Source organism: Cydia strobilella, chromosome 17 (assembly GCF_947568885.1).
Source record: "Cydia strobilella chromosome 17, ilCydStro3.1, whole genome shotgun sequence".
Lineage (NCBI taxonomy): Eukaryota > Metazoa > Arthropoda > Insecta > Lepidoptera > Tortricidae > Cydia > Cydia strobilella.
Genome location: NC_086057.1, coordinates 5,986,748 through 6,001,186, shown reverse-complemented (window position 1 = coordinate 6,001,186; position 14,439 = coordinate 5,986,748). Strand labels below are relative to the sequence as shown.

The following is a 14,439-nucleotide window of genomic DNA, read 5'->3' as shown; positions in this document are numbered from 1 at the left end:
ACAATCACGCTTAGGGCGTTCCTACAAAGTTTGCAGATAGCATCTTGTTCGAGAATGAACCACATTTAGGAGAGCTAAAATGTTTCACATGTGGAAGGTAAACTTTCGAGTTAATACTCATAATATAGTCCGGAGTTCCGTTTGTCTTCCTCAACAAGGTAGAATTCGGCATAGGCATAAATCCAGATACACAACTCACCAAGATTAATATTTGCACCGTGTTACGTTTGCACAATTTATTATTATTATTTTAGCAAATATTTGCGAGTTTTCCATTTATACCAGATGAAACTTCAATTTATATAACTACACAATAATGTTCAATTTAGGTATTTATTTATTTAGTTTTTTTGTTAACATGGCTGTACGCATTTTGAACAAGCCGGATCTTCCATCTCATTTACTTTTACCCTTTAAAAACAGTTATGTCGTTGTCTAAGTACCCACAACACATACAAGCCGTCTTGAGTTTATTGTGGGACTAAGCCAATCTTTGCAAAAATGTCCTATGATATTTAGACAAGCTCCAAGTAAATGTTCTTTCAAGCGGATGTTACGTAAGTATTTGCTAATACAAGAGTTCGAATGATATCCATCATTATTATATATTTATAGTATCTACATAGTATAAAACAAAGTCGCTTTCCGCTGTCTGTATGTCTGTCCTTATGTATGCTTAGATGTTTAAAACTACGCAACGGATTTTGGTGCGGTTTTTATTAATAGATAGAGTGATTGTAGAGGAAGGTTTATATGTAATAATTTGTAAAGGTTTTGTGTAAATTAGTTGAACGTTGTGTAAGTTAGTAGGGGGCGGGTCGCTAATATTTTATAAACATGTTGTAGTGTAAAATATATTTTATTTATTTATGTAGTTTATAAGATAAGTATAGTTTGCTTTTTTTTATAGTTAATTCAATACATTACTCTCTCTGCACCAATTGTAGGTACATATATCTGTTTGGCCCTATGGTTGACTTTTAGAAAATGCCATTTGGCATTAAGTCCGCCATTTATACATTTTTGTAATATTTTGTATAAATAAATATTTATTTATTTCTAATTGTATGTTACAATGGCCAGTCAAGTCAGTCAGTAAGCCAAATTTCATTATACCAGCTACATACAACCTAATAGACCATCAAATCTAATTCTGTACCGACAATAAACGTTGTTTTCACAGAAATTTGTCTTATTACAATAGTAAGAATAATTATTTTTTAATTTATTATTTATTTAAAAAATAAATAAAAATAATTTAAAAATTATGTAATAATGTTTTAATGTAGTAGCGCTGCACGCCGTAATTGTAGAAACATTCACACAAGGTATTTACGCAATTAAGTTTGATCCTGACTCGCGAACAACATTTGATTTATTATGCCGTGCTTGGCCGCATGTTATGTTAATAATTCAATTGCAGCAGTTTAAATTTCCACATTTAACCATCGCTGGAAATGGAAAACGAAAATAAAATCATAATTTTAACGTTCAACTATAAAAATTTCGCGATCAACTATAAAAATATCAATGAAGAATAAATAAATAAATAAAAAAGTAAATGACTGAATAGACATGCGCAAATTACTGTAAGCTAAAACAAACTGAACAAAAGCAGCATTTGAACAGAAACCAAGGCAAATCCATTTGCGGTAAACCTTCATATTAAATAGATGTTCTGACAAAAATATCCCCCCAAATTCATGACCTCGCTAGCATCTCATCTCCATCCGACACAATGCCGACACCCTGTAAGCTCGGCCTCGAGGGGCTTGTTTGACAAATAGAGGTCTCGCGCAGCGAATTCGGCTTGAAAAAAAATTGTCGCAGGACGTCACGATCTACCACGAAACCTATAAGCCCCCAAGCGCCCATGACCTACTGCGTCCCGCTCGCTAGCGGTACCACGACTGAAAAAGGGTTGCAGGCGTATCAATGAGGAGTCTGCTTACGTTGGTCATGATAGGTTGACTGTAATAAAGTAAATTGCGAGCATTTGGATCGAAGCAACGACGATCTTTATGGCACCGATAATATTATAGACAGGTAATGCGCTGTTTCGACTGCAGAAATCGCCGTGGTACATTATTTTACGAGTTCTTGAGTGAGTTGAGTTTAGTGGCTCGTAATGCGCCGAGGTTACCCGGTTTATATGAGCCGCGAAGACTGGCCCAAGAGTAAATACGATTTGAGAGTCACGACTTTTTACAGGGACTTGACGCTTTAGCTTTGCGTCATAATTTCGCTTTATAAATATCTCTTAAGAGTTATTTTATTTCATTACGTTCAAACAAAATGGTGGAAAGCATATGAAGTTTAGTCAGATTTTTTGTTTTTATGAAGCCACCACCAACCACCAAACCATTAAACCATTTTGTACTGTTCAAATTATGCAAATTCACTCTTTCATCAGCCTCCATACAATAACCACCACTTCTGCACTTTTTAACCGTTTTGGCAGGAACCCTTTTAAACCAGTACCTTTTGGAAGATTATATCAGTTTACTACACATCGACGCTTTTATTTGAGTCGTCGTGATCCTGACCTGCACAGCGGCTACAGGTAGGTACTTAGAAAATGTTTGCGTTTTAAGAATTTAATCTATTAATTCCAGTTGGCATTATCATCAACAGCTGTTAGATTAATTTGTTTGACAAGCGATTTGAAAGAAATACTTTGTGGAATGATACCTAGGTACCGCTCATAACTACTTAGGCATTCGTAATTTTTTCGTTTCGACTAAAATCGACTTTCAGAATTATACCGCTAAGTCGCAGTCATGTAACAGTTTTTTGTAAAGTTTACTTTTTTTAATTTAACAGACATATCGAGCTTCAAAATGATGTGCAGAATATTCGTATACATTGCCTATTTACCAAATGGCAAGCGTAAAAAAATCCATAAATTTCCTAGCATGTAAGTAAATTTGCAATTAGAATTTGTTTTGACATTTTTATGCGCATGTTTTATAAGTATTTATGTTAAGGTTAGTTTGTATGTTCCTATTTATCATATCTGTATTCCTAGCATGTAAGTGAATTGGTTTTAAACTGTAAACTTACATTGTTCCAATAAATAAATTCAAACAAATTTTAAATCGTTTTCTAGTACAAAATCGTTTTATTTTACTCGAAATATTAAGGGATTGTTTTGGCAACAATTTGAGGCTCAATATATTTACCTAAATAAAATTTCAATCCAACATGTAAGAGAGTCATTTGCCTGCGATCGAACAGCAAGATTTTGAAAATAATTTTTGTATACAATTGTATGGTGAAAATTGCGGGTGCCTAAATACTTTTGAGCGGTAGTGTATATTATTAGTATAAATCATTGAATGAATGATTTATTGCGTATATGGTTATTCAGGTTACAATTATAGCAGGTACAATTAATTACATATTATAAAATAGTTCCACTGAACACTACCTTTATATGTGCACACGCTTACCTAAGTATTTTGACGTACATGTCACTAAATTGCTGGTTTACCTTGTAACTTTATGTTGTCCAGTATATGTCTATCTTCCAAGCCCTTTTCTACCCCTATTGATCATCCTGTCTTCGAGAAATGTGCCTTGTCTGCAGCTAATAAGGTCTAAGTACATCAATATCGGTCACCTTTTCAGTTGACCTCATCCGTTATTCAATGGATGATGGAAAGGCGTATAAAAATTCATTTTTGAATTCTAATTGTCTATTATTTATAAACTTTCCATTTTTAAAAGTGAACATTTAATCCACTATATTTTGTAACAGCGGTAGTAACAAAACTTTAACCATTTATTAGTCCTGGGTGAAAACTGCCACATTAATCGACTGCATTTCTAATGCACATGGCCGTTAAAGCATAATTAAGTTCAGTTCCTGTGTAATGGCTCTAGGAAATTTGCACGGTTATAAATTGTGCTAAGTGTTACGATGCAAAGTACGGATATACATGCAAATACAGCTCGTAGTTAATGGATACTTGACAACCATTGAAATATGGTCGAAGTAGGTTTCAGGAACACCTGGAGCAGCATTCAAATAAAAAAAAATCAGTTCGATTTTTTTGGTTTTCCACATCCAAGCTTTTTGTGACAAGAAAACACAAAAACAACAACTTGGAACTTATACATTAGTGATCTCATTGAAATAGTTATTATTGCTTGATTAAGTAATTTATTTCTTGCATATCGGTGTATTATTAGCAAATTAATGTATAGCGGAAATAGCAAATGTCATAAAAATCCAACCATCCACAAGGAAATACACCAAAATACAAGATTTATGCCCTCGTCATACATCTATGACACAGTCGAACAGCCTAACATGACAGATCGCCGCAATAACTTGATAACATCACCGGGGTACCACAAAATTGGACGGACATGGTTAGACCATGTAAGCTAGCTGCTCGTTCAGAGAGAATACAGTCATGATTAATCTACCTTCAACTTGGTCTATATTTTTTAATCCATGATACCTCCCCTCCCAGCCTAGTCCGTAAAGGTCCTGCTAACGAAGATGGAAGCCCAGGGTTCGAATTTATATAAGACAATTATATTATTATCAACACCAAGCGCTCACAACACAGGTCTTATCCTATTACATAAATTTACGCGGCTATCCGCTATCCAACAACTCCAATGTCTGCGCGCTATTTTTGCTTAAACAATAAAATTCAGAAGTGTTACGCAATCCCTTTTAAACCTTTAGAACAGGTTTCGGTTTCAATTTCAGAACGGTTTGCCCTTGTCATTAAGTTAAAGGTCGCAAGGTCAGGGCGTCAGGATTAGTTAAATGTTTCAGCTAATTCATCAACTACCTACGTAAATCCTCTAAGTTTTTATTAGTTGTACGAGTCAACAAAAATATGTAGGTAGGTATCTTTTGACAATGTAAATTAATTAAACTGGTTTATCCTATGTTACATTACTATGCCAAATTTCTTGACAGGTTAAAATAAAATATAAAGGTAAGATCATTTTAAGGGTTCCGTACCCAAAGAGTAAAAAAGGGTCCCGTGTACTAAGACTGCACTTAAAAAGTTTAAGTTTATTTATAGTAAGGTTACCAGTGTTTCCCCCTTTCCTATTCACTTATTATTGATCATAGTAAGTTGTGTTTTCTTTTGTGATGTATCACGTCTCATATTATGAGTCCATTAGCGGATAGACCTCGACCAATCGCAAATAACAAATTGTTCGCATTTATTGTACCTGTTATATTTCGTTCATCTTTTGTACCAGCAGCGCCTTCCTTATCAATTTATTACAGAAAAAGTATCATACCTTAGAGATAAAATTCAGTCTGTGTGCGCTCTGACTTTCATAACATATGAAATATGTACCTAGTTACAACATAACTAAAGGATGACTCACGTTAGATCGGGCCGCGGAGCTTCCGGCGCTTCGTTTTCTATGGAAAACAGCATGTGATCAACGATCAGCCGTCATAGAAAGTTACATGTCGGACGCCTCGGCCCTGGCACACCCCGGGCTAGCGTAAGTCATCCTTAAGAGAAGCATAGTTTTGGGAATATTCCGGAACATAGCCACAAAATAGTCACCTCACCACACTATATTCATTTTAGGAACATATTTTACAACCCCTGAAACCTAAACATGGCAAACGTGCCAGAGGCCGGTCTCCCACCAGGTGCTGTCCATCATATTAAATCACATTTACAATCGGGTCTATCGCGAATTTATTTTGTTACCTTTATTTACCGACGTTTCAACACAGGTTTCACTGGTTGTGGTCGCGGCTAAAACTGACGTCCCAGCAAAATGTCAAAACAGACCACCACTAAACCACCAGCTAAAGAACTCATCTTCTTCTAAGTTTTGCTCTATAGTGAAGGATGCGATGGACCGAAGCCGGTGGAGGCAAATCATACAGTCCAGATGAAGGTCAGATGGCGATGACCACTATCCTCAGTCATGAGGAAACGACCAGAGAGAGAGAGAGAGATAGAGAAACCTAAAACTTGTGTGATAGACGTTTGGAAATAAACTTTCCATTTGGTGATGATGTACAATGTATATATACCTGCTATTACATCCAATATCGACTCTCGTTTGGGTATGATTGCTTTTTACACGGGTACCACAAATTAAACTTTTTTTTTTAAAGCAAGCTACAACTTCTATGTCTTCCATCAGAGAAGTTTTATTAAGTAGAATGTAAGATGTTCTAAACTCTATTTTAAAACTCACTTTAAGACGAAAGTGGAGGACCCGTGCGAAATCGCCTTTTCATACAAACGTAGTCCTCATTTTCCTCTCTGGATATTAACATTATTGAAAATATTTTGACACAATTTGTTGTATATCACAGCTACGCCCCTACGGTTGATTTTTTCGAATTTTTAATTATTATAAGGTTTAGGAGGAGAGAAGGAGGGAGGCCTATGTCCAGCAGTGGACGTCTATCGGCTGACATCATGATGATGATGATTATGATATGATTTAGGAGCATTTTGTATTGAATCTGTTTTTCGCTCCAAATTTTTACAATGATCACAAAATCTAAAAAAGTCAAACGTAGCTATAGTTAATACATCGAATTATGTAAACATATTTTCCATAATGTCAATATCCAGAGAGGAAAACGGGAACTACGCTTGTATGGAGAAGCGGCCGTCCCCTTTCCTGTTAAACCTATCATTATGCCTTTTCATCGTTAGGAGAAGCTGGCGTCCATGATAAGACAGTTAAAAATATTAGTCTGCCTATCGATGTCCTACTAATAACTACTAGGGGAGACCGAGGTGAGTTGTGACAGAGGAGAGTTGTGACAACGTCGATTTTTAGGAACTTATTAACTATTAGCAAGCTTGCAACAGCGCGCGTTTTTTAGTTCAAGTCTCGAGCTAGCAAACGCGCGCTGTTGTGCTCGCTAATAGTTAATAAGTTCCCACAACTTACCTCGGTCTCCCCTAGATGCCATCCACCTGGCTTGGACATTTCAATGCCTGACATTAGTAAACTATACTAAAAGATTTTTCTATCTTTTCAGGTACAACGTACAAGAATGTAACGAATTAACTCTAAGAAAATGCAAGCTCTCGCTCTAGCAAGTTGGAAACAGTGTAAGATGAAAGAGCGAGCATGAGAGAGTCAGGACACAGAGTGTTGAGCAAGATGCTTCTCTCGCTGCTGCTGCACTGCTTCTGCGTGGCTACTACAGCTTCTGTATCTAGTGGAGGTAAGTAAATTAACTAGACCTATAGAAAAAACCGGACAAGTGCGAGTCAGACTAGCCCACCGGGGGTTCCGTACTTTTTTAGGGTTCTGTACCCAAAGGGTAAAAACGGGACCCTATTACTAAGACTCCGCTGTCCGTCTGTCCGTCCGTCTGTCCGTCTGTCCGTCTGTCCGTCTGTCTGTGTGTCTGTCTGTCTATCACCAGGCTGTATCTCATGAACCGTGACAGCTAGACAGTTGAAATTTTTTCACAAATGATGTATTTCTGTTGCCGCTATAACAACAAATACTAAAAACAGAATAATATAAATATTTAAATGGGGCTCCCATACAACAAACGTGATTTTTTGCTGCTTTTTTCCGTAATTGTACGGAACCCTTCGTGCGCGAGTCCGACTCGCACTTGGCCGGTTTTTAGTATTTGTTGTTATAGCGGCAACAGAAATACATCATCTGTGAAAATTTCAACTGTAGCTATCACGGTTCATGAGATACAGCCTGGTGACAAACAGACAGACGGACAGGGGAGTCTTAGTAATAGGGTCCCGTTTTTATCCTTTGGCTACGGAACCCTAAAAATGTACTAATTACTTCTCAAACGGCAGGCGCTATTTTAAAAAAAAGGAGTACTATTTTGGCTTCTGTTAGGTCGAAGAAAAGTCTGAGTTAAAATGGTATTTTTTGGTATTTCTTATTTAGATACATTTAAAAAGAACAATCTATTTTAGTAGGTACTTACAACGTAATATATTATTCGTTACATAATTTTTCAAAAAAAAAAAAAGTGCTGGTGGCCTAGCGGTAAGAGCGTGCGATTTGCAATCCGGAGGTTGCGGGTTCAAACCCCGACTCGTACTCGAGTTTTTCGGTACTTATGTACGAAATATAATTTCATATTTACCAATCGTTTTTTGGTGAAGGAAAACATCGTGAGGAAATCGGACTAATCCCAATAAAGGCCTAGTTTACCCTCTGGGTTGGAAAGTCAGATGGCAGTCGCTTTCGTAAAAACTAGTGCCCACGCGAATTCCTGGGATTAGTTGCCAAGCGGAGCCCAGGCTCCGGGACGACGCGAGGAAGACAATGATACACTTTTATCACGACGCAGTAATAAACCAATCGAACTTATAGCAATCTTCTTCTTCTCTCGTGTCGAGGTTCCCCTAAAAAGTGGATGCTCAGAAAGCAGCGGTGCTGACAGCCCGGACCGTGGCGTCTCTCAGGTATAATGCAACTGCTGCATGCACTTATAGCAATAATGATCACATTAAATAAATTATGAAATCATACCAACCAACTATACGAAATGAAATGTCGTACATTACCTAAATAAGTTATCAAACTCGAAAATGCCAGAGGCGAAAAAGCGTGAGGTAACCTGCACAATACCCGTAAAGTATGCGCTGTCACTGTTTCAAATTAAACAAAACGAAGTTATTCCACCGTCATTTCACGAATAGAACGGAAAACAAATTTCGCATTTCATCTTGAGCGTATGCGAATCGAGAATATTTGAGAAATAAAAGAGTTTGTCGAAGCGCTTTCGAATAACCGATGTTGACAAGGAATTTAAGTGATACGAAAGAAAGGCGCCTCTAGTCTGCATTGCTGTTTCTACCGAGATAGCCATGGACATATTTTCAATCGGAGTGTGAAAGTAAAGACTAAAGTTTTTCTGTTTATACCAGTATTTTAGAATATAGTATTTAAATGTACGCTTAAAACTATTTAGTTTTCGTTCATTTGGCTATAAATATTTACGAAAAAACATGTTCACTTTTTTGTTTTAGAATTTAGTATTATAACAATAGTCTTTTAGTACGCCAGTACAGCTGAGACTAGATTATTGTATCAAAAAAGTTAGTCCCGTGTCAGCAGAAACAAGATAAGAAAGATAGAATTATTACCATCAAATAATTTGAACATAGAAAGTTTCAGTTGACAATATATAAAACTATTAAAGGCAGTGTCATAAAAATATTGAATACCAGCACGTACACAACTTATTTCATGATTTTCTGATCATTTTTGTTGTGCGTTGTCGAGTTTATAACAATAAGTTTTATAAATACGAGTATATTATTATATTGAACAAACCTTCAGGTAGGGTAGGTATTACGGTTTCAAGAAGCAAACCGGATACTTTACTCTTGATTTTGATAAACTTGCATTTAAATTATATCATTATTTTTATTTAATAAAATTAATTTAAATTGAACAAGCACGGCTTATTTATCACTAGCGACCCGCTCAGGATTCGCACGGGTAGTAACAAATTATACATCTAAACCTTCCTCAAAAATCACTATTGATAAGTAAAAACCGTATGAAAATCCGTTCAGTAGTTTTTGACTATCACAAACATACAAACAGACAGACCCGGAAGGGGACTTTGTTTTATAAGGTGTAGCGATTATAATTGAAATAAAATATAAGCGAACAAAATAAATATAAAGCTGCAGAATAATTAATTACATTTAAAAAAAGATACCTATAGTAGGTACAAAATCATAATAATATGTATTTACTAAGTTAAAAAAACAGTTTTTGCTTTTGTGAGTGGTGAATATTAAATAACAAATATTAAGAGGAAACATCATTTTTCCATACAAACGTTCTCGACATTTTCTTCTCTGGATTTTGGCCCTGGATGAATATTTTTTTAATGAGTTCTTGAACGTTTTGCTTCTTTTGATATTCTGGTTTCTATAAGAATTAGGTTATAACTTCAAACAGCGATAAAAACAGCCAAAAAATTGCGCCGTAAACAGACGTCGTAGCATACAAAATGAGTAACAATAAACGCAATAATGAAAACGGTCAGATACAGATAATTTCTTTCTCATTCCGTCCCCAAAATTTCGTAACAATTGGTTAAGTTTTGGAGGAGGAAAATGTCGAGAACGAAATCTCGATTTCTGAGATTTTTACGCAGGGTTTTTTTGCCTAAGCTGCAGTTTGTCCTTATCGCACTAATTTAAGGAGCCGCCCCCGTCAGCGCGACGGGGATGTTTACCTAAAATTTCCAAATCTGAAAAGGAGCTCAGCTGGTATTTCCTCTTAAGAAAGCATCATGAAATCATTGCTTTCCAACTTGAGGGTAAATACCTACCAAATTTTGTTTCCGTAATAAAAAAGTATATAAACAAATATCTAAACAGGTCTCTGTGAATTCCTGGAAAATTAGAACAGTTTATTTATTTAAACTTTAATGCACAAGACATAATAATATTGTACAAATGACGGACTTAATGTCTAATGGCATTCTCTACCAGCCAACCGTCGGGCCAAACAGAGACATGTGTAAAAATGGTGCAAGGAGAACAAAGGAATTTATTAGAACAGTTGTCACTTATCTATTCAAGTTGAACAGGTATAGATGTAATTTAGTTTCATTTTGAAACATTTCTTAACCTATATCAAGATAGGAAAACCTATTAAGTCCATTAAAATTCATAAAAATAAATCGATAATCGAAAATATAAAAATTAAAAATTGTCTCCACAAAAATATCTCCAGCAGATTTGAACAAAATATTATACGTTCATTTCCATTATATATTCAGTATTTTATCAACAATATTGATTTTGTACGACCGTAGTTTTCATAATAAATATTTTGTCCCTTAGAATTTAAACTGTTAATAAATTCCAATGTTTATTTTATTAATGCATGCTACGGAATAAAAATTCTCTACATGCTATGGAAATATGCCGCTTTTATATCGACACGCATAGTTTACGTACGAGTAAATGCGTTATGTAAATTGGAATTTTGATACCTATATCGTATCCGCCCAAATTGAAAATTATTCTTGTTGCCAACCCTAGCACTTATCGCGAGACATTTCACACGAGGGAGGAGCAAATGCAAGACCGCAATATCAATCACGAATCAATCGGTCTGGAGTGCGTGGCAACCCTGGCCAGCCGACTGGAAGAATCGAATGAAAATTCGGCGAATGATTTTACTAGGGTATTTTAAGATTACCGATTCAGTGAACGCTATTGGTGATGGCTTTTTGATTCAAAAATGGAATTGTACTTTCATGTGTAACGATTACGCAATCAGCTCTAGCGTATTTTGTATTGCTTCCATACGTGTTCAAAATACATGTCGCAAAAATGTAAAGTTTTAAGGATAATAGACTCAGTTACTTCGCCACAGTGAAAAGCAAATTAATTAATATTAATATAATTTTATCATCTGCTTTAAAAGAGCAAGACGTCGTCATTAACTTGTCGTCACTTGTTATATATTCAAAAGAGAAAACTAAAATATTAAAACTTTTTTTTTATTAAGCATGTATTTTTTGTAATTTAATTACATTTGCTAGTTCTTTTTTCTGGCAACTGACATCTGCGGTATGCTTTGTTGTGGTTACAAAATCGTTTTAATTATTTCGATTGATTAACCTACGTTGTAAACAGAATAGTTCTGTGATCAGTGCTCAATTAAGCTTTGTAATTCGGAGAATTACTCGTAATTTTATATAATTGCAAAATGTTGACTGTCTTTTTCCTATTACACGAAATATCAATATTAGACTTAGTTAATGACGACATAAAATCATAATTTAAAAATAAGTGAATTTGGTTATCACTTTGCTTGATTTATATACCTACATAAAATACCAAGTGTGAATCAAAATTTCAGATAATATTTCATTGATTACATACTGTAGAAATACAGCGTGAAAATAAGCCAATGAGTTTGGACGGAACATTTTATATAAATGGTGATTCTAGTCGTCGATAAATTCACGACGATGAAATGAAAGGAATCACATGTTTTATGGAAGTTCATAAAAAGTCAAATGGCTTTTTATTCGTAAACTACTTTGAGATTTAACAGCAATCCAGTTTGCTTGCTGCAATAGAATGATGTTTTTATTGGAGTTTTTTTTTTGGTCTTATGTCTTTTTTGGGTGGAAAGCATAGTGACTAATATGAAACAATTTGTTGACTTAAGATTTTTTTCGTCTAATAGTGTCCTCGACTTTGTAACATCAAAAGCAAACGACATAAGTCATGCACAGTAGAACAAAACTGACGTACCTAAATGTTGAAACTATTTCTACACGACTTTGTGCTTAAGACTAAAAATAGACATACTAATCCCTCTTGACTTAACAAGCTTTAGCACAAACACCAAAAAAATAGGTATGCCAATTGCTTCTGGTACACGCTTGATTTTGTTTTCAACATGTTTTCAACCCAAAATTTAGATTCCCTTGTTATGTGTGTAACACAGAGGTCGTATCGCGAATTTTGGAAAACAATAGGCTATCGCAGTGCGATGAGCAGCAAACGAAACGGAAGCGTCGACGAAAATAGAAATGTGCCCAATATATTTATTTGTTTAATTTTATTTTAAAATAATAATAATAACTCTTTAAAAATAGTCGGTACACGTAATAGGTTTTTGCAGGATAATAAGGTGCCTTTGTCGGGAATAACACCATTCATTAGAATAAAGGAAAAAAGAGGTCGAAAGACGGATTGAAAACGCTTGGAAGAGCTATTGGTCCATGAAACACACAATGAAAGGTAATCTTCCGATGTCACTCAAACGGAAGCTCATGGATATGTGCATACTCCCAGTTCTAACCTACGGTGCACAGACTTGGTCTTTGACTAAAGCTCAGAAGCCCAAACTCGGAGTGTGCCAACGAGCCATAGACCGTAACATATTAGGTGTAAATTTGTCAAATTGGTGGATCGAGTCCGGAACACCACGCTGCGCTCCAAAACCCAAATCGTCGATGTAGCTCGGAAGGCAGCTAACCTAAATTGGACTGGGCTGGTCACGTCTGCCGAATGCCGAATGAGTTGTGGGGCAAAATGGCTACAGAGTGGGAGCCCGAAAATTCAACTCGGGGGTTTGGTAGACCCCGCCGGCGATGGTTGGATGAACTAGACTCATTTTTGAAGGAGTGGCCAGACACAGCATTCGAAAGAGATCTGTGGAGAAATTGGGGGGAGGCTTTGCCCAGCAGTGTAATAATGAGGGGAAAACTGGATATGATCCCAGAATGTGAATAAATATCGTTTTTTTTTTTCATTTTTATAGTGAGGAACTCGACGTGGGTATGTATATTTATAACTGCCTTTAGCCTTCTCACTCTAATTAACCTGCATTTTAGTTCTCGCTGAAGTCGGTCAACTGCTCTGACTGAACTTATATGGAACGTATTCATTTAGAGATAACTAACACAAAATAAAATCGTATGATCCTTCATAAGATTTTATTAGTTGAGCAACTTTTATAACAACAAAATAAATAATATAAAAAAAAACAATAAATTAGTTGGCAATATTTACCACTCGGAAACCACTTAGATAATATAATATAGTTTTATATAAAAATATGGTAAAAAAACATTTGAAACTAATCTATATATATAAACGTAAAAGTCCTGACTGACTGACTCACTTAAATCAACGCCCAGCCCAAACCGTTTGACCTAGAGAGCTGAATTTTTCACAATAGGTAGCTTTTATGACGTTAGTATCCACTAAGAAGGGGGTTTTCAAAATTTATCCCCTAAGGTGGTAAAAAAGGGGTTGAAAGTTTGTATGGAGATCATACATTTTTTTGAGTGCGGTACTTGAAACTTCGTATATTATAAAGGCATATTATTAAAATACAAGAAAAGTGATTTCAGCGTTTTTAAAAATTCATCCCCTAAATGGGTTAAAAAAGGGTTGAAAGTTTGAATCCATTACTAAATACTTTGAAACTTCCTAGAAAGGCATAATAAAGCCGATTACAAAAATAAGTAATATTGACGTGTTTGGAAATTCAACCCCTAAGGGGGTTAAAAAGGGGATGAAAGTTTGTCTTGGGGTACAAATTTTATAATATAAATGTTTATTAATTATAATAAGAAAACAAGAAATCTTATTTCAGCGTTTTTAAAAATTCATCCCCCAAGGTGGTGAAAAAGGGGTTGAAAGTTTGTATGGAGATCAAATATTTTTATGAGTGTGGGACTTGAATCTTTGTATAAAGGCATATTATTAGAATACAAGAAAAGTAATTTCAGCGTTTTTAAAATATCATTCCTTAAAAGGGTTAAAGGGGTTGAAAGTTTGTATAGGGTCCAAATTATATTTTAAGCTAAGAGTTTGAAACTTCGTTAAAAGATATTTCATTAAAAGAGAAGAAAGCTAATTTCAGCGTTTTTGAAAATGCATCCCTTAAGGTGGTGAAAAAGGGGTAGAAAGTTTGTATGGAGGTCAA

The 14,439-nt window shown here is 35.4% G+C and overlaps 2 protein-coding genes across 2 annotated transcripts in view; one reads left to right on the top strand and one right to left on the bottom strand.

The window, feature by feature from the left end:
- LOC134749012 (large ribosomal subunit protein bL34m) overlaps nucleotides 1–14,439 on the bottom strand; it is a 559,836-nt gene that overhangs the window by 398,322 nt on the left and 147,075 nt on the right. The gene's annotated exons all lie outside the window — the stretch shown is intronic.
- The window catches only part of LOC134749011 (protein sidekick-1-like), a 160,764-nt gene continuing 153,347 nt past the window's right edge, over nucleotides 7,023–14,439 (top strand). Inside the window, exon 1 of the mRNA XM_063683900.1 lies at nucleotides 7,023–7,195. Coding sequence (XP_063539970.1) covers nucleotides 7,099–7,195 — 97 coding nt within the window. The 5' untranslated portion in view covers nucleotides 7,023–7,098. The remainder of the gene's footprint in view (nucleotides 7,196–14,439) is intronic.